General features: G+C 51.1%; 2 protein-coding genes across 2 annotated transcripts in view; both read right to left on the bottom strand.

Moving 5' to 3' along the window:
• The window catches only part of ST6GALNAC4 (ST6 N-acetylgalactosaminide alpha-2,6-sialyltransferase 4), a 158913-nt gene extending 146778 nt beyond the window's left edge, over window positions 1-12135 (bottom strand). The window contains exon 1 of the mRNA XM_069236936.1: window positions 12113-12135. The gene's annotated coding sequence lies outside the window, so the exon portion shown is untranslated. The remainder of the gene's footprint in view (window positions 1-12112) is intronic.
• LOC138302236 (collagen alpha-1(III) chain-like) overlaps window positions 1-24009 on the bottom strand; it is a 38568-nt gene extending 14559 nt beyond the window's left edge. Inside the window, exon 1 of the mRNA XM_069242556.1 lies at window positions 23778-24009. Within this exon, the coding sequence (XP_069098657.1) occupies window positions 23778-24009 (232 nt within the window). The remainder of the gene's footprint in view (window positions 1-23777) is intronic.
• Window positions 24010-27577: the final 3568 nt, after the last annotated feature.

Raw genomic sequence — 27577 nt, 5'->3', positions numbered from 1 at the left:
AAGCCATTTACACAAGTAAGTTGAACCTATACATGCAATGACTGTGAATAGGAGAATGAGTGCTATGGGGCACATAAGCCCAACTTCCTGCTTCCTGGGAAATCATTTGACAAGTAAATCTCATGGTCCTCAATTAGGTGCTGGGAAAAGGTTTGCATTCAAAATCTACATGCAGACCAGGATGGGGACATTGATCCAGCCAAAGGTGCCCACTGTCCACGTCACTGTCATGGCACTGGATACCGCGATGGTGATGCCTTGTGTTATATCACGCTAATGCTTGGTCCCCTTTCTGGTTTTGACACAGTTTGGTGCACAGTCGTAATTGAGAAATCACACAGATCTTTCCTAGCTGGCAAGCAGCTCTGTGCGAATTATAATATTGAATACAATAATCTGAGACTTGTTGAGGCACATTACGCTCCATAATTTTTAGCTTGTCTATGCCATTACATACTGGGAAAAACCATGTGAGAATTAATTAGGCCCAGCCATTCAATGGACGTTCTGTTGGAACAGCTGGGCCAGGGAGTGGTGCAATTTTCAGCTCCTTGGGCAAAATAAAACTGCGCCAATGGTGCAATCCCCATCTAGGTTTTTAAGGTAAATTGGCAATAATTTCACCTAACCACTAGGTGGCTCCATAAGGCACCTTCCTAACAGAGCTTGGTTAGACCATACACCCTCTGAAGGGTAACTTGTGCATCCCCAAATGCAACAGTATAAAGCGCACAGCTGTACAACACACAATGAGAACAGGCTAAGACAGCCATGTCCCTCTTAGGCAATGACTCAGCTCTGACCTCTCTTAAAGTCAAAGAAGATGTCCAGAAATAGTCTGGTCACATGACAGGAGAATCTGTGTGTATTGAAGATGCTGTGAACCTCTGCTCTGAAGCAGATCAATGTTGTGGTGATGCTGAGTGCAGATGTGTCCAAGTCTGTGAAGAAGCCACAAATTCTCAGTGCCTCACAAGTCATAAATAGGAATCATGTTTTACTTTGGAGAAAATATTAACTCCTGTGTTAATAGACTGCATCATGACTTCATCATGTGTATATATAGTGAAGTCGTAAATATCCATTCCTCTTCATAACCCCACCCTACAGCTAGTGCAATAACAATAATAATAAAATTATAACAATCATTTATGTAGCCCACATTAGGCATGTAGTGTCTCCTCTTGGTGCATGTTAGAAAGAGGAAGGACCACTGGAAAATGCAGTTCTGGGACTCTGGCATATTCTGCAGAGAGGCAGATTCTTTGCAGAGGTCATCTGGTCTTTTTTTAGTTGCTGACTCTTGAGGTCATGCATTAAACTGGTACCAATAAGGAGAAATCTTGGCTAAGACTATATTTATGTGTGTTAAATGACACGTGCCAGCTCAACATCCTGTAATTCTGGACAAATCACTTAGGGGGTGATTCTAAGTCTGGCGGGCGGCGGAGGCCGCCCGCCAGACTTCCCCCTCCAAAATACCGCTCCGCGGTCGGAAGACCGCTGAGGGTATTCTGGGTTTTGCACTGGGCTGGCGGGCGACCGCCAAAAGGCCGCCCACCAGCCCAGTGAAAAACTACCTTCCCACAAGGACGCCGGCTCCGAATGGAGCCGGCGGAGTGGGAAGGTGCGACGGGTGCAGTGGCACCCCTCGCGAATTTCACTGTCTGCAATGCAGAGTGAAATTCTTTGTGGGGCCCTCTTACGGGGGCCCCTGCAGTGCCCATGCCATTGGCATGGGCACTGCAGGGGCCCCCAGGGACCCCACGACAACCCATACCGCCATCCTGTTCCTGGCGGGCGAACCGCCAGGAACAGGATGGTGGTATGGGCTGTCAGAATCCCCATGGAGGATTCAAATGGGCAGCGGAAAACCGGCGGGAGACCGCCGGTTTTCCACTTCTGACCGCGGTCAAACCGCCGCGGTCAGAATGCCCAGCGGGGAACCACCAGCCTGTTGGCGGTGCCCCCGTCATTTTAGCCCTGGCGGTCTTGGACCGCCAGGGTTAGAATGACCCCCTTAATTTCCCCTTGCTATAAAAAATTAATGTGCTCTTGTGTAATGTAACCAGTTGTTATGTAAAGGGCTGTAATACCTTTGTATTGAGTTTGCGCTAACCAAACTCTATTTGAAGAGGCCCAATCCAAATTCTAGATTATTTTTGCTATCAAGCTTGAGGCCGAGCTATATTAAAAAAAAAAAAAAAACGAGTTACTCCCAGACTGCCTCAACTTGCACAAGACAAAGAACCCTAGGGGAGATGATGTGGCGTAAGGGCCAGAGCTGCTGACTTTGGAGCTGGGAAACACGGTTGGAGTCTTGGCACCGGCTCAACACCCTGTGATTCTGGGCAAATCACTTAATGTCCCCTTGCTATCAAAAATGAATGTGTTGTGTAATGTAACTGGTGCTCATGTAAAGCGCTGTAATACCTTTGTATCAAGTTCACGCTATATAAAACTGCAAAAAAAATTAAGTGCTCCAATACCTTTGTGTCAAGTTCGTGCTACATAAAACTGCAAAAGAAAATAAATAAAAAAGACCCCACAGACATTGCAAAGAAACACAACATACCACCACGATTGTGAAGTGGCGAGGCCAAAGAAAACAAGCATTGGCATAGCCAATAGGTCTCACCTTTGGGACCTCATACGTTTTTAACCATGCAGCACCTGGGCACGTGGTTAAACACTTATAAGGTCCCAAAGTCGAGACCGATTGGCTATGCCAATGCTTTCTTTCTTGCAAAGCTTCCTACTCTGTTAGATCCGTAAATTAAATATGACCCAAAGGATTCTCCCCTCCTCGATCATATATAAGTTGTGCGAGTACCATTTGTACAATAGTACTCGTATAAAAATATGCTTTGCATAAACAATTATCTATACAAGTGTACATGTGAGAGCAAATGTAAATCAGAAATATATGACAAACATGCAGATTTAAGACACTTTCAATGCGAAACACCAAAAATAATGGTTTGAATGTTTCGAGGACAGCAATAGAGCCATTTCTGTCAAACAATATATCCCAGAGATGGTTTCGATTTTCATGACTAAATGTGGAACAAAAAATGAGGTCTGTTGACAGATCTCCACATCACAATCTGCTCTGCTGATAAACCTCAATTGAAAAACACAAGAAGGATAAGCCACGGTTAACCTCGCATTTGTGTATCCAGCCCATAATCAGAAGGCATCACTCGGTTGTCGACACGAAACCAATCTCTCTGTTGAGGTGGGCAAAATTGGGTAATTATTAAAAGCATAACATCAATATTTTTATTAAGAAAACAACCTAGGTACTTCAAAAGACATTCACTACAAATACGAGAAGCTTTCACCTACACACCTGCCATCAGTCTTCCACAAGGGTAGATTACAGGGGATACCGCTCATTATAAAAAGTAATAATTCCAGACCATTTTGACTCCCTTTTGGCTGGTACAGTAACGCAGCACCACATAAGGTGCTACTTGGAGGCAAAGCACGAGACCAAAATCAACAGTGTGCAGGAAAAATACAAATACATAAGTCGACAATCCTCCACACGAAAATGGGGAGGTGGTATCTTATGTTCATGCGCCATTAGGGCTGATAAGATGCAAATCTTGCACACAGGATCGCACAATCCAGTGACTCAAATGTAGAGAATGAAATAGGTTTTAAGAGTTGACAATGTAAAAAACAGATGCTTATGATAGCACAGACACAGCAACGAACGAGGCGCTGAGGACACATGAACATCTGCAAGCCATTGGTGAATGTACGGCTTCGGGGTGCTGCCAATGTTCCCCAGGGAATCCCCGGCACTGCGTGTGCTGCTGAAGGGGAGAGAATGGTAAACACAAGCATATGTTGCTGTCCAGAGACATCAGAGAGACATCACGAAGCCCAGCACCGAGGCCCCTGGGCCTACGACTGTCCTGGGAGTTTTAGGCACCATCGGTGTAAGGACACATTACGTTATAATTAATCTGTCTTGTGCTTTGGTCCATCCAGCGATTATAAAGCCTGCTGTTTGGACACCGTACCTAAAACTTTACACTTCAACAAACTGGTTATGACAGGATTTGCAGACCAAAACATCCACCTGTATAGCTGTGTCGTCCCTCCATTTCCAGAGGCTTAGCAAGCCAAAAAGGATGTATATTTACATCCAGGCATAGGTAATCGAAACCAGAAAGGGGGGGTCATCACATGCTGTAACAGGAGGAAGCGTGGCGTAGTGTGATGGCCAACAGAAATGTTCTCTTAGTGAAATTGCTTGGGAGGGAACTAAGCACACAGAGTGAGGGACCTTTATACAAATGCACCAACAAAAAGGAAGCATTTCAGGAAAGCACAACAATGAACGAATGGCAATAGTGAGCATCGTTAAAAGCTCATAGATTGAATACAGCATGTCTTGCAGACAGTGCATGCGCGCTGCCTAGGCTTGACCTAAAAATAGTGCGCCAAACTAAAGTACATGGGCGATCGTGCAATAATACATGTAACAGGGTCAGTCTCAAAGGCGGTATCAAAACAGCCCCAAGGTCGGACAAACATAAGGAATTTACCAACAACAACAAGGATTTTTTGAAAGGCAGGCGCAGGAACAAATTAAATTGCTGGGCGTGGTTAAAGCCCACAGAATAGATTACAACATGTTGAGAAGATCAGCGTTTGCGCGCTATACTCGACCTAAAAAAAAAGGAAAATGCTTTTATGGATTGTTTTTTGGGCAGGAAGGTGGACCATCCTACACAAAATGCAATCCTGCTCATAACTCAGGCACCCTTGCACCATGGCCCAAAGGTGTCTGCATTGGCGCTAGGAAGCACACAGTGCACCAGCGCAAGGAGGAAGCAGAAATGTGCCATATCTTTGCAAATATGTTATTTCTTCTCTCTCACACACAATGCGAAATGTTAGTAAATCTGCCGCCAAGTGTTGTCTTGGGAAAGAGTGGCATGAGATGGGGGGACCTAATTACATTGTTGGCAGAGTTTTTTCCAATAAGGGGTGTCAAAATAGGCTGATCATACACTTAGGAAACAATGATCTGGCACAGTTGTCACGTTTGACACTGCCTAAGCACATGAAGAGAATTTACTTTTACAGCATGTGACCCGGTGCCAGTGCTGTGGACAGAGTTTGCTTTGCTGAGGCATTGGGTGCACTGAAGCAGATGCAGTGGACAAGATCAGGCATACACTGAATAGGGCAAGTGGAGTTCTAAATACAGGTAGGAGGTATGGTTTGGGCTTATTCCAAAATGTATGAAGAAGACGAATATTTGCCCTGGGCAGGCGGGATCACCTACTAGATTTGCCAATGCCTTTTAGAGGACAGAGGAGTGTAATTTGCTGGGGAAATTGTGGAATGAATAACGCTGGTGCAGAGTAACGCAAGACAGTGATTTGCACTGCGTTACTCTGGATTCATCAAGGCAGTAAGGCCCATGCAAGGTGGCCTTGTGTGGCTTGATAAATCGTACTTAATGTTTCCATCACGCATGCACTTATTGCATGGTGCAAAAGCGACGCAGCCTGTACACAAATCTACCACTAAATTTGCTGCGAAAGAACATCTTCAAAACAATAAGGCAAAGGAGTAACTTTTGTTTTTAAAAAAACCTTTGGATTTGCACAGTTCTATGTTTTTACTATCAGTTTATGTTAAAAGGGTAAAAAGTGAGAGAATATTAGAAGAGACTGTGCCGCATAATTCAGCCATAGAGCAAGAGTGCCAGAAGCCCTGGCATAGAGCCATAAACACCAGGGGCCATATTTATGAAGGACTGCGTCACTCTTGCACCACACAACATGGTGCAAGAGCAACTCTTAAGGCAGATTTATCACGCCAGGCCACCTTCTGTGGCCTTGCCTGGCGTGATAAATCTAGAGTAACACAACACAGTGCAAATCGCTGCCTTGCACTGCTCTACTTCAGGGAGGCGTTCTAAGGGTGGTGCATGGACTGTGATGCATTCCCAGATTTACTATAAATGGCAGACCTGGAAATGCATCGAAAACCTTACGCCTCCCAGGGGAGGTGCAATGAGAATTATTTTTTATTTCTTCTAATTTTCCCCTCCTTTTATGCAAGCGGTATTCTGCAGCACATAGAGAGAGGAAAAAGCCTCCCAGAATTGTTTTTGTACAGGAAGGTTCCCCTTCCTGCACAGAAATAATCCTGCTTACAACGCCGGCACACAGTACCATGGTGCAAGGGTGCCTGCGCTGGTGCTAGGGAGCCCACTGTGCGTCAGCGCAGATAAAAGACAGGAAGGTACTGTGTAATGTTAGATACGGCGCATTCCTGCCCTTTCACGCAGCACAGGAAGGCGACTTTCTGAGCTGCGTGAATTTTTTATGAATATGCCCCACAGTTGTTACAGCGTTGAAATGTGCATCCCAAACAGCCTTCCGTAGGTGGAACTATGAAATCTCAAAACGTGTCCAGGAGTTTGCTTGGGACCTGTGCCAGGTACCGGCTTCCAGGATCCCTCTAAGCAACACTGCCGGAGTCACTCAATGCCACAGAATTGATACATCTATGGTAACTGTCCGATGCCCTATTAACGCCCTGCCCCTTTGGGTGTTAATGCAGATAGCTCTACTGCCCCCTCTCACCGCTTTCCCTGAGGCCTTGTGCTCCCTACCTGCTATTCCCATTGCAGTGAATCCTAGTTTGTTGTAATTGGCAACAGGGGTTATCTCAGCCTTTGGCTTGCAGACTCGTACCCCCGTCACCCAGTGACTTTTACCCTACTTTACTTGCTCTGGTATAGCACATTTATTTAATTATATCTTTTAAGATGGCTGCCTTGTACTCTAGTTAGGCCCATGTTTTAGTTTCACGTTATCAGAGCCACCGCGCTAAGGCGTCAATATCAAGCGACAAAGATAAACAAACTGTAGGTGTTCGCGACTTCGAAGGAATTGTTTACATAAGTTGCCGTCCCAAGCAGGTCTTGTTATCTATTGTTTGGGAACAAACTACATCAGGGGTCCGAGTAGATCTGCATAAATGCTCCTCACTTAGACAGACAGTCAGAGGGATTCCGACCGGATGCCAGCACCATCACTATCCATCGATACTGCACGTCGCCTTGACACTGGCCCAGTCTTCGTGTCCCTACGGAGTCTGAGCTACAGACCTCATTCCAAGGTAACGAGGGTGGGGGGGGCTCCTCTCGTGGACATGGTACTGGCAGATAATGTCTAGCTCTCTTTAGGTTCGAGATTAGGTTAATTATGTTAGGGTATTAGGACATATTTCATATCTCGTGTCATTTCATGTTATTGCAAGATGGTGGGGGTCTTTTTAATAATGACTCTCGTCTTCACAATTCTGTTTCTTGCATTATTCGTTATCCTAATCATTGCAGCCCACGCAACTTATCGCAGATGACAGTCTTGTTAATAAAACCTATTGAAACATCACTGTATCTTCGTCATTGCCTGTGTTTGGTTGAGACGTGATGTTCATGTGAGAAAGGGGTCATCTCCGTTTAACCACAACACTTTTACTGGTTGGGTTTCTGGTGAGGTGCTGCTTGTGAGCCGGGAGGGTTGGGACGGCAGCTGCGACTTGTTGTAGGACTGGCATATTTGCCTATAAAGAAAAGTACTATCATCCTTAAACCAGCAATCTTGCCTGGAGCAAGTCAAACTACGACACCATGGTACCGATATAGCTCTGTTACCCAGTTATTGCCCTCTTCACAGGGTTATTGCCCTGTTCTCACAATCTGCTGAAGCTGGGGTGTCCTTTTATTGTCATTATATTCCCATGTCTAGGCCAGGTGTCCTGTTATTGCCCTGGTGCAGTTATTGCCCTGTCCCTTTGCGTGTTAATGTCATTATATTCCAATGTCTATCCCAGGTGTCCTGTTATTGCCCTGGTGCAGTTATTGCCCTGTCCCTTTGTGTGTTAATGTCATTATATTCCAATGTCTATCCCAGGTGTCCTGTTATTGCCCCGGTGCAGTTATTGCCCTGTCCCTTTGGGAGTTAATTTCATTATATTCCCATGTCTATCCCAGGTGTCCTGTTATTGCCCCGGTGCAGTTATTGCCCTGTCCCTTTGGGTGTTAATGTCATTATATTCCCATGTCTAGGCCAGGTGGCCTGTTATTGCCCCGGTGCAGTTATTGCCCTGTCCCTTTGGTTGTTAATGTCATTATATCCCCATGTCTATCCCAGATGCCTTGTTATTGCCCCGGTGCCGTTATTGCCCTGTCCCTTTGGGTGTTAATGCCATTATATCCCCATGTCTAGGCCAGGTGTCTTCTTATTGCCCCGGTGCAGTTATTGCCCTGTCCCTTTGGGCGTTAATGTCATTATATTCCCATATCTATCCCAGGTGTCTTGTTACTGCCCCGGTGCCGTTATTGCCCTGTCCCTTTGGGTGTTAATGTCATTATATCCCCATGTCTATCCCAGATGCCTTGTTATTGCCCCGGTGCCGTTATTGCCCTGTCCCTTTGGGTGTTAATGCCATTATATCCCCATGTCTAGGCCAGGTGTCTTCTTATTGCCCCGGTGCAGTTATTGCCCTGTCCCTTTGGGCGTTAATGTCATTATATTCCCATATCTATCCCAGGTGTCTTGTTACTGCCCCGGTGCCGTTATTGCCCTGTCCCTTTGGGTGTTAATGTCATTATATTCCCATGTCTAGGCCAGGTGTCTTGTTACTGCCCCGGTGCAGTTATTGCCCTGTCCCTTTGGGTGTTAATGTCATTATATTCCCATGTCTAGGCCAGGTGTCTTGTTATTGCCCCGGTGCAGTTATTGCCCTGTCCCTTTGGGCTTTAATGTCATTATATTCCCATGTCTATCCCAGGTGTCCTGTTATTGCCCCGGTGCAGTTATTGCCCTGTCCATTTGGGTGTTAATGTCATTATATTCCCATGTCTAGGCCAGGTGTCTTGTTACTGCCCCGGTGCAGTTATTGCCCAGTCCCTTTGGGCGTTAATGTCATCATATCCCCATGTCTAGGCCAGGTGTCTTGTTATTGCCCCGGTGCAGTTATTGCCCTGTCCCTTTGGGCGTTAATGCCATTATATTCCCATGTCTATCCCAGGTATCTTGTTACTGCTCCGTGCAGTTATTGCCCTGTCCCTTTGGGTGTTAATGTCATTATATTCCCATGTCTATCCCAGGTGTCCTGTTATTGCCCCGGTGCAGTTATTGCCCTGTCCCTTTGGGTGGTAATGTCAGTATATTCCCATGTCTATCCCAGGTGTCTTGTTATTGCCCCGGTGCAGTTATTGCCCTGTCCCTTTGGGTGTTAATGTCATTATATTCCCATGTCTAGGCCAGGTGTCTTGTTACTGCCCCAGTGCAGTTATTGCCCTGTCCCTTTGGGTGTTAATGTCATTATATTCCCATGTCTATCCCAGGTGTCCTGTTATTGCCCCGGTGCAGTTATTGCCCTGTCCCTTTGGGTGTTAATGTCATTATATTCCCATGTCTAGGCCAGGTGTCTTGTTATTGCCCCGGTGCAGTTATTGCCCTGTCCCTTTGGGCGTTAATGTCATTATATTCCCATATCTATCCCAGGTGTCTTGTTACTGCCCCGGTGCCGTTATTGCCCTGTCCCTTTGGGTGTTAATGTCATTATATTCCCATGTCTAGGCCAGGTGTCTTGTTATTGCCCCGGTGCAGTTATTGCCCTGTCCCTTTGGGCGTTAATATCATTATATTCCCATATCTATCCCAGGTGTCTTGTTATTGCCCCGGTGCAGTTATTGCCCTGTCCCTTTGGGTGTTAATGCCATTATATTCCCATGTCTAGGCCAGGTGTCTTGTTATTGCCCCGGTGCAGTTATTGCCCTGTCCCTTTGGGCGTTAATGTCATTATATTCCCATGTCTATCCTAGGTGTCCTGTTATTGCCCCGTCCATTTGGGTGTTAATGTCATTATATTCCCATGTCCAGGCCAGGCGTCTTGTTACAGCCCCAGTGCAGTTATTGCCCTGCCCCTTTGGGTGTTAATGCCATTATATCCCCATGTCTATCCCAGGTGTCTTGTTATTGCCCCGGTGCAGTTATTGCCCTGTCTCTTTGGTCGTTAATGTCATTATATTCCCATGTCTAGGCCAGGTGCCTTGTTATTGCCCCGGTGCAGTTATTGCCCTGTCCTCAGTATCTGCTGATGCCCCGGTGTCCTGTTATTGCCCCGTAGTGCCACGATGCCCTGCACTCAGACTTGTTACTGCCCCATTCTTCCTTTGCCACGTCACCAGTATATCACCAGCCTGGCTGCTAAAAAGAAAACACAGTAAAAGCCCTTCTCTTGGAACTGAAGGCAACAACTCCAAGGAGAGCAGAGGGCACAGGAAGGGAGCTCTCCCCTCACAATGCCCCCGTGGTTTAAAGCGAAGAGAGGCGGGCCTGGTGCATTAACGCAGGCACACAGTATCTCACTCACCTAGCTCCTGCCACAACTCGAGGCGCTGTACCACAAATGTTGGAGTTTTTACCTTGAGAAGGGTGGCAAACCCACCGGGTGCCCACATGCCCAGCGTCTCTGGGGCCACTGCTGACCCTATAGTACCAGTGCTGCCCCTCTGGTGCCAATGCTGCCCTGTGGTGCCACTGCTGCCCCTCTGGTGCCAATGCTGCCCTGTGGTGCCACTGCTGCCCCTCTGGTGCCACTGCTGCCCTGTGGTGCCCCTGCTGCCACTGCTGCCCTGTGGTGCCACTGCTGCCCCTCTGGTGCCACTGCTGCCCCTCTGGTGCCAATGCTGCCCCTCTGGTGCCAATGCTGCCCCTGTAGTACCCCTGCTGCCCCTCTGGTGCCAATGATGCCCCTGTAGAACCCCTGCTGCCCCTCTGGTGCCACTGCTGCCCCTCTGGTGCCAATGCTGCCCCTGTAGTACCCCTGCTGCCCCTCTGGTGCCACTGCTGCCCCTCTGGTGCCAATGCTGCCCCTCTGGTGCCAATGCTGCCCCTGTAGTACCCCTGCTGCCCCTCTGGTGCCAATGCTGCCCCTGTAGTACCCCTGCTGCCCCTCTGGTGCCAATGCTGCCCCTGTAGTACCCCTGCTGCCCCTCTGGTGCCAATGCTGCCCCTGTAGTACCCCTGCTGCCCCTCTGGTGCCCCTGCTGCCCCTCTGGTACCCCTGCTGCCCCTCTGGTGCCACTGCTGCCCCTGTAGTACCCCTGCTGCCCCTCTGGTGCCAATGCTGCCCCTGTAGTACCCCTGCTGCCCCTCTGGTGCCAATGCTGCCCCTGTAGTACCCCTGCTGCCCCTCTGGTGCCACTGCTGCCCCTCTGGTGCTAATGCTGCCACTCTGGTGCCACTGCTGCCCCTCTGGTGCCACTGCTGCCCCTCTGGTGCCAATGCTGCCCCTGTAGTACCCCTGCTGCCCCTCTGGTGCCAATGCTGCCCCTGTAGTACCCCTGCTGCCCCTCTGGTGCCACTGCTGCCCCTCTGGTGCTAATGCTGCCCCTCTGGTGCCACTGCTGCCCCTCTGGTGCCAATGCTGCCCCTGTAGTACCCCTGCTGCCCCTCTGGTGCCACTGCTGCCCCTCTGGTGCTAATGCTGCCCCTCTGGTGCCACTGCTGCCCCTCTGGTGCCACTGCTGCCCCTCTGGTGCTAATGCTGCCCCTCTGGTGCCACTGCTGCCCCTCTGGTGCCAATGCTGCCCCTGTAGTACCCCTGCTGCCCCTCTGGTGCCACTGCTGCCCCTCTGGTGCTAATGCTGCCCCTCTGGTGCCACTGCTGCCCCTCTGGTGCCACTGCTGCCCCTCTGGTGCTAATGCTGCCCCTCTGGTGCCACTGCTGCCCCTCTGGTGCCACTGCTGCCCCTCTGGTGCCACTGCTGCCCCTCTGGTGCCAATGCTGCCCTCTGGGTCACTCCTATCTCCCCCTCCCCGAGTCTCCGCTCCGTCCCCGGGTTCTTTATTTTGAGGCCTCGGGGTGCGGGGGGCGCCGGGGAGCGGCGGGGGGGGGGGGGGGCAGGAAGCAGAGACGCGGCGGGGGGGGGGGGGCGCTGCGGGAATAATAAAGTAACGGGAACTATAATGGCCGCGGCGGGGGAGGGGCCAAGGAAGAGACACCCCCTCCGCTACCAACCCCCCCGGGGGCACCCCCTCATGCACCCCCAACTCACCGGCGGCCTCTCCTCGCTGCTCCTGGCCCCGCCCCGGATCTGAAGTCACCGACCCTCCTGCCCCCCCCCCCCCGGGGGAGGCACCAGACCCCCCCCTGCATCCTGACTCCTCCCCCCGGCATAGAACTACCGCCCCCTCCAACCTCTCTGCCCCCCCCCTTCACAGCAGAGTCCAGCCCCCCACATTCAGACCCGCCCCCCCACTCACAGCAGAGTCCAGCCCCCCACATTCAGACCCGCCCCCCACTCACAGCAGAGTCCAGCCCCCCACATTCAGTCCAGCCCCCCCACTCACAGCAGAGTCCAGCCCCCCACATTCAGACCCGCCCCCCCCACTCACAGCAGAGTCCAGCCCCCCACATTCAGTCCAGCCCCCCCACTCACAGCAGAGTCCAGCCCCCCACATTCAGACCCGCACCCCCACTCACAGCAGAGTCCAGCCCCCCACATTCAGACCCGCCCCCCCACTCACAGCAGAGTCCAGCCCCCCACATTCAGACCCGCCCCCCCACTCACAGCAGAGTCCAGCCCCCCACATTCAGTCCAGCCCCCCCACTCACAGCAGAGTCCAGCCCCCCACATTCAGACCCGCCCCCCCACTCACAGCAGAGTCCAGCCCCCCACATTCAGTCCAGCCCCCCCACTCACAGCAGAGTCGGACCCCCTTTTTCAGTCCAGCCCCCCACTCACAGCAGAGTCCAGCCCCCCACATTCAGACCAGCCCCCCCACTCACAGCAGAGTCCAGCCCCCCACATTCAGTCCAGCCCCCCCACTCACAGCAGAGTCGGACCCCCTTTTTCAGTCCAGCCCCCAGTCAAAGAGATAGTTCACATCCCCTCACTTAGTACTCACCCCCTCCCACCCCCCCAAGTCATCAACGCCCCCCCCCATACACCCCATGCCCCTAAAATACACCCTGTGTTACACTTTACAACCCCTCCCCACTGTATCTGCCCCCCGGGCCCAGGTGTTACTCACTCCCTGTAGGAGGCTGGACTGGCTTGTAGTGGGTACCAAGGGGTACTTGCACCTTGCACCAGGCCCAGTTATCCCTTATTAGTGTATAGGGTGTCTAGCAGCTTAGGCTGATAGATAATGGTAGCTTAGCAGAGCAGCTTAGGCTGAACTAGGAGACGTGTGAAGCTCCTACAGTACCACCTAGTGTCATATGCACAATATCATAAGAAAACACAATACACAGTTATACTAAAAATAAAGGTACTTTATTTTAGTGACAATATGCCAAAGTATCTCAGAGGATATACTCCCTTAGGAGGTAAGTAAAATACACAAAATATACACACAAACCAAATCAGGTAAGTAACAGTTAGAAAAGTAGTGCAAACACTGTAGAATCCAATAGAATGTAATAGGCCTAGGGGCAACACAAACCATATACTCCAAACGTGGAATGTGAACCACAAATGGACCCCAGGCCTAGTGTAGTGTGTAGAGGGTCGCTGGGAGTGTAAGAAAACACTAAGAGTGTCCAAGATACCCCACCCCAAGGCCCTGGAAAGTAGGAGTAAACGTACCCTACTACCCCAGAAAGACAGTAAAGTCGAGATAGGGGATTCTGCAAAGACAACAACTGACTGCAAAGCTCTGAAGACGGATTACTGGACCTGAGGACCTGCAAAGGAAGGGGACCAAGTCCAAGAGTCGCCAAAGTGTCCACGGGGGGGGGCAGGAGCCCACTAAACCCCGGATGATGGTGCAAAAGGGCTGCCTTTGGGTGCAAGAAGCCGAAGATTCTGCAACAACAAAAAGTGGTAGGAAGTTCTCCTTCGTGGAGAAGATGTCCCACGGAGTGCTGGAGAATGCAGAGTTCTTTATGTGGCAATATACTGCAAACAAGCCTTGCTAGCTGCAAAAGTCACAGTTAGAGAAAAATGGTGCTGCCTGGGCCCAGGAAGGACCAGGATGTCACCACTTGGGAGAGGAGACAGAGGGGGCCCTCGGCAACATAGAGAGCCCACGCACAAGCAGGAAGCACCCGCAGAAGTCCTTGAACACGGGTTCAAGAAGACTGAACATGCCAGTCGTCTCAACACTACAAAAGGAGGTCCCATGACACCGGAGATCAACTCAGGGAGCTGAGCATCGCAGGACAGAGTGCTGGGGACCTAGGCTCGGCTGTGCGTGAAGGATTTCTTGGAAATGTGCACTGAAGCTCTTGTAGGTGCAGAACATGCGGTGCACAGGATTACTGTCTGGGGAGTGGAGGCAAGGACTTACCTCCCCCAAATTCGGCCAGTTGGACCACTGGACAGTCTGGGTCACGTGGGTCCACCACTTGTGTTCCAGGGACCAAGCTCGTCAGGATGAGAGGGGACCCAGAGTACCTGGTGATGCAGTCTTTTGGTGCCTGCGTTAGCAGCGGGAAGATTCCGTCGACCCACTGGAGATTTCTTCTTGGCTTCCAGTGCAGGGTGAAGGCAGACAGCCCTCAGAGCATGCACCACCAGGAAACAGTCGAGAAAGCCGGAAGGATTAGGCGCTACAATGTTGCTGGTAGTCTTCTTACTACTTTCTTGCAGTTTTCAAGGCGTCCTGAGCAGTCAGCAGTCAATCCTTGGCAGAAGTCGAAGAGGGAGATGCAGAGGAACTCTGGTGAGCTCTTGCATTCGTTATCTGACAAGAAACCTACAGGAGAGACCCTAAATAGCCCTCAGAGGAGGATTGGCTACCTAACCAGGTAAGCACCTATCAGGAGGGGTCTCTGACGTCACCTGCTGGCACTGGCCACTCAGAGGCCTCCACTGTGCCCTCACACCTCTGCATTCAAGATGGCAGAGGTCTGAGACACACTGGAGGAGCTCTGGGCACCACCCCTGGGGTGATGATGGACAGGAGAGTGGTCACTCCCCTTTCCTTTGTCCAGTTTCGTGCCAGAGCAGGGGCTGGGGGATCCCTGAACTGGTGTAGACTGGTTTATGCAAGGAGGGCACCATCTGTGCCCTTCAAAGCATTTCCAGAGGCTGGGGGAGGCTACTCCTCTCAGGCCCTTCACACCTATTTCCAAAGGGAGAGGGTGTAACACCCTCTCTCAGAGGAAATCCTTTGTTCTGCCTTCCTGGGACTGGGCTGCCCAGACCCCAGGTAGGCAGAACCTTGTCTGTGGGGTTGGCAGCAGCAGTAGCTGCAGTGAAAACCCCAGAGAGCTGGTTTGGCAGTACCTGGGGTCCATGCTGGAGCCCCGGGGATGCATGGGATTGGCACCCCAATACCAGATTTGGCATGGTGGGACAATTCCATGATCCTAGACATGTTACATGTCTGTGTTCAGAGTTACCATTGTGAAGCTACACATAGATATTGACCTATATGTAGTGCACGCGTGTAATGGTGTCCCCGCAATCACAAAGTCCAAGGAAAGGGCCCTGAACTATGTGGGGGCACCTTTGCTAGTGCAAGGGTGCCCTCACACTTAGTAACTTTGCATCTAACCTTCAGCAAGTGAAGGTTAGACATATAGGTGACTTATAAGTTACTTAAGTGCAGTGAAAATGGCTGTGAAATAACGTGCGTTATTTCACTCAGGACGCAGTGGCAGGCCTGTGTAAAGGTTTGTCTGATCTCCCTATGGGTGGCAAACAAAATGCTGCAGCCCATAGGGATCTCCTGGAACCCCAATACCCTGGGTACCTAGGTACCATATACTAGGGAGTTATAAGGGTGTACCAGTGTGCCAATTGAAATTGGTAAAAGTGGACACTAGCCTATAGTGACAAATTTAAAGGCAGAGAGAGCATAAGCATTAAAGTTCTGATTAGCAGAGCCTCAGTGACAAAGTTAGTCACTACACAGGGAACACATTCAGGCCACAAACTATGAGCACTGGGGTACTGGCTTGCAGGATCCCAGTGAGACAGGCAAAAACAAACTGACATACATGTAAAAATGGGGGTAACATGCCAGGCAAGACGGTACTTTCCTACACTAACTGTCCACACTGTACCTGCCGTCACTGTTATACACACCATACCCCCCATGTACCTGCCCCAGTGTGGTGTAAGTCACCTCCCCACACTGCATCTGCCCCGTGTACCTGCCCCAGTGTAATGTACGTCACCTCTCCACGCTGCACCTACCCCATGTACCTGCCCCAGTGTAATGTAAGTCACATCTCCACGCTGCTCATGCCCCGTGTACCTGCCCCAGTGTGGTGTACGTCATCTCTCCAAGCTGCACCTACCCGTGTACCTTCCCCAGTGTAGTGTACATCAGCTTCCCATGCTGTAGTTACCCCGCATACTGACCCCAGTGTAGTGTACGTCACCTCTCCACATTGCACCTACCCCGAATACCTGCCCCATGTAGTGTACGTCACCCCTCCACACTGCACCTACCCTGTGTACCTGCCCCAGTGTAGTGTATGTCACCTCTCAACGGTGCACCTACCCCATGTACCTGCCCCTGTGTAGTGTATGTCACAACTCCACGCTGTACCTACCCCATGTACCAATCCCAAGGTAGTGCATGTCACCTCTCCATGCTGCACCTACCCCGTGTACCTGCCCCAGTGTAGTGTACATTAGCTTCCCATTCTGCACCTATCCTGTGTACCTGCCCCGTGTAGTGTACGTCACTGCTCCACGCTGCACCTACCCGTGTACCTGCCCCAGTGTAGTGTATGTCACCTCTCAACGGTGCACCTACCCCATGTACCTGCCCCTGTGTAGTGTACGTCACAACTCCACGCTGCACCTACCCCATGTACCCACCCCAAGGTAGTGTATGTCACCTCTCCATGCTTCACCTACCCCATGTACCTGCCCCAGTGTAGTGTACATTAGCTTCCCATGCTGCACCTATCCCGTGTACCTGCCCCCGTGTAGTGTACGTCACTGCTCCACGCTGCACCTACCCCGTGTACCTGCCCCAGTGTAGTGTACATCAGCTTCCCATGCTGCAGCTACCCCACGCATCGACCCCAGTGTAGTGTACGTCACCTCTTCACACTGCACCTACCCTGTGTACCTGCCCCAGTGAGGTGTACGTCACTGCTCCACGCTGCACCTAGCCGTGTACCTGCCCCAGTGAGGTGTACGTCACTGCTCCACGCTGCACCTAGCCGTGTACCTGCCCCAGTATAGTGTACATCAGCTTCCCATGCTGCAGTTACCCCGCGTATCGACCCCAGTGTAGTGTACGTCACCTCTTCACACTGCACCTATCATGTGTACCTGCCCCAGTGAGGTGTACGTCACCTCTCCACACTGCACCTTCCCTGTGTACCCGCCCCTGTGCAGTGTACGTCACCTCTCCACACTGCACCTACCCCATGTACCCACCCCATGTAGTGTACGTCACCTCTCCACACTGCACCTACCCCGTGTACCCGCCCCTGTGTTGTGTACGTCACCTCTCCACACTGCACCTACCCCGTGTACCTGCCCCAATGTGGTGTACATCAACTCTAAACGCTGCACCTACCCTATATACCTGGTCCTGTGTGGTGTACATCAGCTTCCACGCTGCACCTGCCCTGTGTACCTGCCCCAGTGTAATGTACGTCACCTCTCCATGCTGCACCTACCCCGTGTACCTGCCCCAGTGTAATGTACGTCACCTCTCCACGCTACACCTACCCCATGTACCTGCCCCAGTGTGGTGTACGTCATCTCTCCGAGCTGCACCTACCCGTGTACCTTCCCCAGTGTAGTGTACATCAGCTTCCCATGCTGTAGTTACCCCGCATACCGACCCCAGTGTAGTGTACGTCACCTCTCCACATTGCACCTACCCCGAATACCTGCCCCATGTAGTGTACGACACCCCTCCACACTGCACCTACCCTGTGTACCTGCCCCAGTGTAGTGTACGTCACCTCTCAACGGTACACCTACCCCATGTACCTGCCCCTGTGTAGTGTACGTCACAACTCCACGCTGTACCTACCCCATGTACCCACCCCAAGGTAGTGCATGTCACCTGTGTACCTGCCCCAGTGTAGTGTACATTAGCTTCCCATGCTGCACCTATCCCGTGTACCTGACCCGTGTAGTGTACGTCACTGCTCCACGCTGCACCTACCCGTGTACCTGCCCCAGTGTAGTGTACATCAGCTTCCCATGCTGCAGCTACCCCACGTATCGACCCCAGTGTAGTGTACGTCACCTCTTCACACTGCACCTACCCTGTGTACCTGCCCCAGTGAGGTGTACGTCACTGCTCCACGCTGCACCTAGCCGTGTACCTGCCCCAGTGAGGTGTACGTCACCTCTTCACACTGTACCTACCACGTGTACCTGCTCTGTGTAGTGTGCGTCACCTCTCCACGCTGAATCTACCCCGTGTACCTGCCCCAGTGTAGTGTACATCACCTCTCCACACTGCACCTACCTTGTGTACCTGCTACAGTGTAGTGTACGTCACCTCTCCACGCTGCACCTACCCTGTGTAACTGCCCCTGTGTTGTGTACGTCACCGCTCCACACTGCACCTACCCCATGTACCCACCCCAGTGTAGTGTACGTCACCTCTCCACACTGCACCTGCCCCGTGTACCTGCCCTAGTGTAATGTACGTCACCTCTCCACGCTGCACCTACCCCATGTACCTGCCCCAGTGTAATGTAAGTCACATCTCCACGCTGCACATGCCCCGTGTACCTGCCCCAGTGTGGTGTACGTCATTTCTCCAAGCTGCACCTACCCGTGTACCTTCCCCAGTGTAGTGATCATCAGCTTCCCATGCTGCAGTTACCCCGAATACCTGCCCCATGTAGTGTACGTCACCCCTCCACACTGCACCTACCCTGTGTACCTGCCCCAGTGTAGTGTACGTCACCTCTCAACGGTGCACCTACCCCATGTACCTGCCCCTGTGTAGTGTACGTCACAACTCCACGCTGTACCTACCCTGTGTACCCGCCCCTGTGTTGTGTACGTCACCTCTCCACACTGCACCTACCCCGTGTACCTGCCCCAATGTGGTGTACATCACCTCTACACGCTGCACCTACCCTATATACCTGCCCCTGTGTGGTGTACATCAGCTTCCCACGCTGCACCTGCCCTGTGCACCTGCCCCAGTGTAATGTACAATGTACGTCACCTCTCCATGCTGCACCTACCCCGTGTACCTGCCCCAGTGTAATGTACGTCACCTCTCCACGCTACACCTACCCCATATACCTGCCCCAGTGTGGTGTACGTCATCTCTCCAAGCTGCACCTACCCGTGTACCTTCCCCAGTGTAGTGTACATCAGCTTCCCATGCTGTAGTTACCCCGCATACTGACCCCAGTGTAGTGTACGTCACCTCTCCACATTGCACCTACCCCGAATACCTGCCCCATGTAGTGTACGTCACCCCTCCACACTGCACCTACCCTGTGTACCTGCCCCAGTGTAGTGTATGTCACCTCTCAACGGTGCACCTACCCCATGTACCTGCCCCTGTGTAGTGTATGTCACAACTCCACGCTGTACCTACCCCATGTACCAATCCCAAGGTAGTGCATGTCACCTCTCCATGCTGCACCTACCCCGTGTACCTGCCCCAGTGTAGTGTACATTAGCTTCACATTCTGCACCTATCCTGTGTACCTGCCCCGTGTAGTGTACGTCACTGCTCCACGCTGCACCTACCCATGTACCTGCCCCAGTGTAGTGTATGTCACCTCTCAACGGTGCACCTACCCCATGTACCTGCCCCTGTGTAGTGTACGTCACAACTCTACGCTGCACCTACCCCATGTACCCACCTCAAGGTAGTGTATGTCACCTCTCCATGCTGCACCTACCCCATGTACCTGCCCCAGTGTAGTGTACATTAGCTTCCCATGCTGCACCTATCCCGTGTACCTGCCCCCGTGTAGTGTACGTCACTGCTCCACGCTGCACCTACCCCGTGTACCTGCCCCAGTGTAGTGTACATCAGCTTCCCATGCTGCAGCTACCCCACGTATCGACCCCAGTGTAGTGTACGTCACCTCTTCACACTGCACCTACCCTGTGTACCTGCCCCAGTGAGGTGTACGTCACTGCTCCACGCTGCACCTAGCCGTGTACCTGCCCCAGTGAGGTGTACGTCACTGCTCCACGCTGCACCTAGCCGTGTACCTGCCCCAGTATAGTGTACATCAGCTTCCCATGCTGCAGTTACCCCGCGTATCGACCCCAGTGTAGTGTACGTCACCTCTTCACACTGCACCTATCATGTGTACCTGCCCCAGTGAGGTGTACGTCACCTCTCCACACTGCACCTACCCTGTGTACCCGCCCCTGTGCAGTGTACGTCACCTCTCCACACTGCACCTACCCCATGTACCCACCCCATGTAGTGTACGTCACCTCTCCACACTGCACCTACCCCGTGTACCCGCCCCTGTGTTGTGTACGTCACCTCTCCACACTGCACCTACCCCGTGTACCTGCCCCAATGTGGTGTACATCAACTCTACACGCTGCACCTACCCTATATACCTGGTCCTGTGTGGTGTACATCAGCTTCCACGCTGCACCTGCCCTGTGTACCTGCCCCAGTGTAATGTACGTCACCTCTCCATGCTGCACCTACCCCGTGTACCTGCCCCAGTGTAATGTACGTCACCTCTCCACGCTACACCTACCCCATGTACCTGCCCCAGTGTGGTGTACGTCATCTCTCCAAGCTGCACCTACCCGTGTACCTTCCCCAGTGTAGTGTACATCAACTTCCCATGCTGTAGTTACCCCGCATACCGACCCCAGTGTAGTGTACGTCACCTCTCCACATTGCACCTACCCCGAATACCTGCCCCATGTAGTGTACGACACCCCTCCACACTGCACCTACCCTGTGTACCTGCCCCAGTGTAGTGTACGTCACCTCTCAACGGTGCACCTAGCCCATGTACCTGCCCCTGTGTAGTGTACGTCACAACTCCACGCTGTACCTACCCCATGTACCCACCCCAAGGTAGTGCATGTCACCTGTGTACCTGCCCCAGTGTAGTGTACATTAGCTTCCCATGCTGCACCTATCCCGTGTACCTGACCCGTGTAGTGTACGTCACTGCTCCACGCTGCACCTACCCGTGTACCTGCCCCAGTGTAGTGTACATCAGCTTCCCATGCTGCAGCTACCCCACTTATCGACCCCAGTGTAGTGTACGTCACCTCTTCACACTGCACCTACCCTTTGTACCTGCCCCAGTGAGGTGTACGTCACTGCTCCACGCTGCACCTAGCCGTGTATCTGCCCCAGTGAGGTGTACGTCACCTCTTCACACTGTACCTACCACGTGTACCTGCTCTGTGTAGTGTGCGTCACCTCTCCACGCTGAATCTACCCCGTGTACCTGGCCTAGTGTAGTGTACATCACCTCTCCACACTGCACCTACCTTGTGTACCTGCTACAGTGTAGTGTACGTCACCTCTCCACGCTGCACCTACCCTGTGTAACTGCCCCTGTGTTGTGTACGTCACCGCTCCACACTGCACCTACCCCATGTACCCACCCCAGTGTAGTGTACGTCACCTCTCCACACTGCACCTACCCCGTGTAATCGCCCCTGTGTAGTGTACGTCACCTCTCCACACTGTACCTACCCCGTGTACCTGCCCCAATGTGGTGTCCATCACTTCTACACGCTGCACCTACCCTATATACCTGCCCCTGTGTGGTGTACATCAGCTTTCCACGCTGCACCTGCCCTGTGTACCTGCCCCAGTGTAATGTACGTCACCTCTCCATGCTGCACCTACCCCGTATACCTGCACCAGTGTAATGTACGTCACCTCTCCATGCTACACCTACCCCATGTACCTGCCCCTGTATAGTGTACATCTCTTCTCCACACTGTACCTACTCCATGTACCTGCCCCTTTTAATGTACGTCACCTCTCCATGCTGCACCTACCCTGCATACCTACCCCAGGGTAGTGTACATCAGCTTCCCATGCTGCAGCTACCCTGCGTATCAACCCCAGTGTAGTGTACGTCACCTCTCCACTCTGCACCTACCCTGTGTACCTGCCCCATGTAGTGTACGTCACCCCTCTACACTGCACCTACCCTGTGTACCTGCCCCAGTGTAGTGTATGTCACCTCTCAACGGTGCACCTACCCCATGTACCTGCCCCTGTGTAGTGTATGTCACAACTCTACACTGCACCTAGCCGTGTACCTGCCCCAGATTAGTGTGTTGCATCCTCCCCAAACCAGGAGCATGCACAAGAACACGCTACACACGGAGCTCGGAGTCAACATCTTTGTTCATCAGCGTACAGCATTCAACTATCTTCTCACTCTCTCATAACCGTTAATCACCAGGCCACAACACCTCCCAGACTGATTGCTAATCCCTTCCTCGAGTTTGCCCGAGGCCACAGGGTCCTAGTGCTCACAGTCCTAAGACACTACATCTGCCCCCTTGTCAAACAAAAAGACAATCAAAAAAGCGTGAACAAATAGCAGCATCGCAGTTCCTCGATCAGCCATCTGGGTGCTCGCACAGACCGTGTGACATGAGGGAGTTGGGCTGGTCCCAGGGTGAATCGCAAGGGTGCAGGGTCTGATGCCTGATTAGGGCTCTCAGGTGGAACAACCTCCTCTGAGTTTGCAAGGACTGATGATTGGCGAGACAGATGTTTGAAATGTGATGAATCTCTTGGGATGGATTTGCCAGGACGGTGTCGTTATCATATTTCAGTTGTGCTTCCCAACTTCCGAAGGTTCAACCTCAAATGGAGGATCTGTCTGTTACTTCTGTTTTTGTTTAACAATGTCCTGAGTCCGACGACGCTGACCAGCATGTCTTCATCTGACATTTATGCACAGTGTCAGTAGCAGGAACCCCCATCATCATTCAGGGTTCGCTCGGGGGCCCTCTGTGGTAACTTGGCTCTTATAGCTCTCCCGAACATTGGGGTAGCCAGACTCTCACTAGTGGTAGAGTGAGGAGTCGACCGATAGACACGGAGGGCTTGACAAAACACCTAACTCTTCTGAATTCCCTCCATCGATGCACGTTGGATCACTCGTTCCAGGTTCCCCACAAACCATTCCATGACACTGTTAGCATGAGACCACAAGGGTGTGCTTTTCTGATGTTTGATATTGAATCTGGTTAGAAACTCCTTTAACTCCTTGCTGTTGAATGGCGGACCATTGTCAGGCTTGAGAGTCTCTGGAATTCCCCACAGTGCAAATATGTTATCCAGCCACTCAATGACATTGTTGTGAATTGTTGATGATGTGTCCTTCACCAGAGAAAAACAGGAATGCTCATCAATGACCACCAATAGATGTGTTCATTCACCAGAGGGCCCAAAGAAGTCTACGGCTATTCTTTCCCACACATGCACGGGAGGATCAGACAGTCAGCAGATACGGTCTCACCTTAGGAGACAGGCAGTTGACAAATGACAATCCTTAAAATTCCCTCTCGCCCTTTTTGTACAAACGAGAGAACCACACTCAATCTCTCAAGGCCCTCTTGGTGGCTCCAAAGCCACGAGGTCCTTCATGAGAAAGTTCAATGACTTGCTGCCTTGGACTCACAGGTATGACAATCCGGGATCCTCCTAGCACAATGCCTTCTTCAGTGACAGACGGTTCATCCTTGGTATGTCGGTGCTTTTAAAATCCAACATTGTCACTTAGAAGTCGAACGCTCTCTCTCCACGATTGTGCTTAAATTATGTTTTTGAGAGTAAGCACGTCCTTACCGGCATTTGTAGTGACGATAATCTGTGCGATGGACAGAGCCGCAGGCGTGCTAGAGTTTACAATTACAATCAAGTTGATGTTTTCCTCAGCAGCTTTCGACGTTGGGCAGTGCTTCTGTAGGGGTAGTCGTGAGAAGTAATCTGCAGGGTTTTGATCCTTTCCTGGCTTGTGCACAATTGTATGATTGTTCTCTTGTAGATGCAACCACCATCTTTCAATGAGAGGGGGCATCTTGGCCCTCGGATTTCCAAAAATGGTGAACAGTGCCTGGTGGTTTGTGACAATCTTGAAATGCTTTCCATATAGAAACATGAAAATGTCACAGGCCCATACTACAGCTAGACTTTCTTTTTCAAGCTGGGAATTGACATGTTCTGTCTAAAACAAGCTTCAACTGGCGTATGCCACAATTTGCCTCCGAGCATTTGGATGTCCATTATTCTGAGCAAGGATTGCTCCCAGGACCACCAGGCTCACATCAACAGTGACCTCAGTGTTCAGTTTAGGATCAAAATAAGCCACCTCAGTAGCACTTTCAATCTCATGTTTTATACTTTTAGAGCTGTGGTCACATTCAGCTCCATGAGAACTAGACATTTTGTTTTTCCAGGTCTCGCAACGTGGCCCTCACTGTGGCAAAATCACAACTGTGCCTTGAACAATACGTGGCCAAGCCCTCAAAGGACCGTACCAAGGTGACATCTTGAGGAGGGCTGGTGGCTGATAATGGTCACACTTTATCAGGATCAGGAGTCATACATCCATCTGAAAACACATGCCCAAAGAACTTGAGTTTTGTTTTGTGAAATTCATACTTTTCAGCATTTAATGTGAGCCCTGCATCTGTAAGTAACTGCCACGCTTGTTTGAGAGACTTATCATGCTTCTTTCTTGTCGTTCCAAACACCAGTATGTCATCTCTGTAATTGAAGGCGTGGTGTAACATGCTGAATAATTCTACGTATAACATCTTGGAATATTTCTGCAGCAGATGACACTCCAAAGCTCAATCTTTTGTTGCTAAACAAACCAACCTTCCAGTCAAGTTGATGGTATCCCCTAATCCGGTCAAGATGGGAGAAGACTTCATTCCATTCAGCTACATGATCATATTCACAGTGTGCGGACCGGGATGTCTTTCTCTTGCGATTCCTTTGTTGGCTTGGCACATATCCATGCAGATGCGCACTGCACCTCACTGTCCTTTTTTGACACTGCCACTATGGGTGACATCCATGGTGTGAGACCAGTAGAGTGCTCGATAATGTTTCAGCAAGGCTTCTAGTTCCTGTTGACTACTTCTTATAGATGAAATGCTATTCTGTGCTGTCACCGGACAACAAGCCGGATATCTTCATTGATGTAAAGTTGCACTTTCATTGTTTTGAGCCTTCCCAGGCCATGAAACAGTGATGGGAACTGGCTCACAATTTCAGATTAAATATTTAGGTTATAATTGATAGATATCAGTCCCATCTTGGCAGCAGTTGCAAAACTATACAGGCATGAACTAGATGGAGTACATTGAAGAACATGGATTGGGGCCTTCAGAGACATCTTATGCCGCACAGTCACTGGGAATGAACCTTGACTCCGCAGGGGTTTGGAGGCAGACCATGTGTACACCTTCATATTTGATGGTTTGAGTTGCGGGACAGGTGACAGACTGTTAAATTGTTCGACTAGCATGATGTAGATCGATGCACTGCTATCGATGACAAAAGTTATGGGACAACTATTGACATTTAGTTTGATCATGGGGCAATGCCCATATGAGTTCTGTTGCTTAATTAACTCACTTGTTTTTGGCGTTCGTTTGTCCTTTTTGCAAGCGGCAAGTCCGACCTGTGCATGTCGCTCCATATTATCTATCATCACTGCATAATTCACCCTCTTCACTGCCACTCGATGGTGATGTCAAGGAATTTTTGCAGGATGAGTATGATGACGATCAATTTCATTTAGTTTCCACCTGTTGCAGTTGAGGTTGCTTTTTGTCTCGGTAGGCGTGGCGAGAATGCTTGTGGAACCTTCTGGCGTCCATTTTCTCATCTCGCCTTGTCGCAATTGATTCTCTTTCGGTTTACAAACTGTTATGAAGTGGTTCTCCTTTTCACACCCTTTACAGGTTTGTACGATGGTTGGACATTTATTTTCATGCGAAAATGAAAATCCACATCAGAAACACAGTCTTTCTTTCAATGACGATGTCTATTAGACAGCGCCTGCTCAGTGCTTGTGTCTACTCTTCATAACCAAGGCCAACTCACCTTTTACTGTGTAAATCTGGCCCTCAGTGTCTTTTGCAACATGCATCTTCTAAATGAGTCTGCCAAACAACCGTCAAGAATCTGAGGCTCATGTCTTCCTCATTAGTAAATTCACTAAATTTGCAATGATGAGCACATCGAGTCTCTCAACAACCTCACCAACTTCTTGTATCGCCTGATTGAAAATCGACCTTTCATAGTTAATGTTTGGCATTGGATTGAACTTGGCTCCTAAAGGACATTGGCGGTCATTCTGACCGCGGCGGGCGGCGGTCGCCGCCCGCCATGCGGTTACTGCTGAATGACCGCACCGCGGTCAAAAGACCGCAGCGGTCATTCCAACTTTCCAGCTGGGCCGCCGGGCGACCGCCAAAAGGCCGTCCGCCGGCCCAGCGGGAAAGCCCCTGCAACGAGGAAGCCGGCTCCGAATGGAGCCGGTGGAGTTGCAGGGGTGCGACGGGTGCAGTGGCACCCGTCGCGATTTTCACTGTCTGCAAAGCAGACAGTGAAAATCTTTGTGGGGCCCTGTTAGGGGGCCCCTGCACTGCCCATGCCAGTGGCATGGGCAGTGCAGGGGCCCCCAGGGGCCCCACGGCACCCATTCCCGCCATCCTGGTTCTGGCGGTGGACACCACCAGAAACAGGCTGGCGGGAAGGGGGGTCGGAATCCCCATGGCGGATTCCCTGGGCCAGGGGAAAACCGGCGGGAAACCGCCAGTTCCCCTTTTCTGACCACGGCTTTACCGCCGCGATCAGAATAGCCCAGGAAGCACCGCCAGCCTGTTGGCGGTGCTTCCGCCGCCCTCCGCCATGGCGGTCATGGACCGCCAGGGTCAGAATGACCCCCATTGTCTGTTTTTGAGATTTTCTTTATCACTTCTTTTACTCCATCACCAACGAGATACTTTAAGTATTTAATGATTTTTTCATAATTTCCTTCTTCCAGAGCATCTATGAAATCATCAAAAGTCTCGATCCATGTGGTCTGACGGGCAGCAATATTCTGCTTTTTGATGGTATCGACTGGTGGTGGAGGTTTCAAAAATGCAGCAGCACCATACTTCATATGTCTGTGGCAGCTGACTGAAAAAATTCACTATCGCAAAGGTGGCTTCGTTGTTACTGCGGCAACCAACAACCTTGCAAGCACAGCCCCTGTGTTCACTCTCAAGTCACCTCGCCCGATTTTGAGGTCGTAAGGCTAGTGAATAAAGTTCACTGCTTCTACCTGGTTGTCACGTCCTTCTAGTGTTATGTCTGGCTGTCACTGCCTTTTTTGTTCTCTTCGTATGAATGTTGGCCTGGTGTTGTGATGCAGCACCATGTTCTTTCAGCCTGGCCAGCAAGTCTTGGTGGCCTTTTCCAACAGTGCTAGTCTGCTAGGCCTTCAACTTCTCCACAAGGACTCATCCGGACTGGAGTGCAGCTTGTACTCCATATACGCCAACTGCAGGCTTCTTTACACCGGCTTGAAGCTCACGTGGCAGGCACATGTAGTTTGCTGTTTCCTTGTAAACTCTTAGGGAGAG

This window comes from Pleurodeles waltl, chromosome 6 (genome assembly GCF_031143425.1).
Source record: "Pleurodeles waltl isolate 20211129_DDA chromosome 6, aPleWal1.hap1.20221129, whole genome shotgun sequence".
NCBI lineage: Eukaryota > Metazoa > Chordata > Amphibia > Caudata > Salamandridae > Pleurodeles > Pleurodeles waltl.
This window is presented reverse-complemented; position numbering and strand designations above follow the sequence as displayed.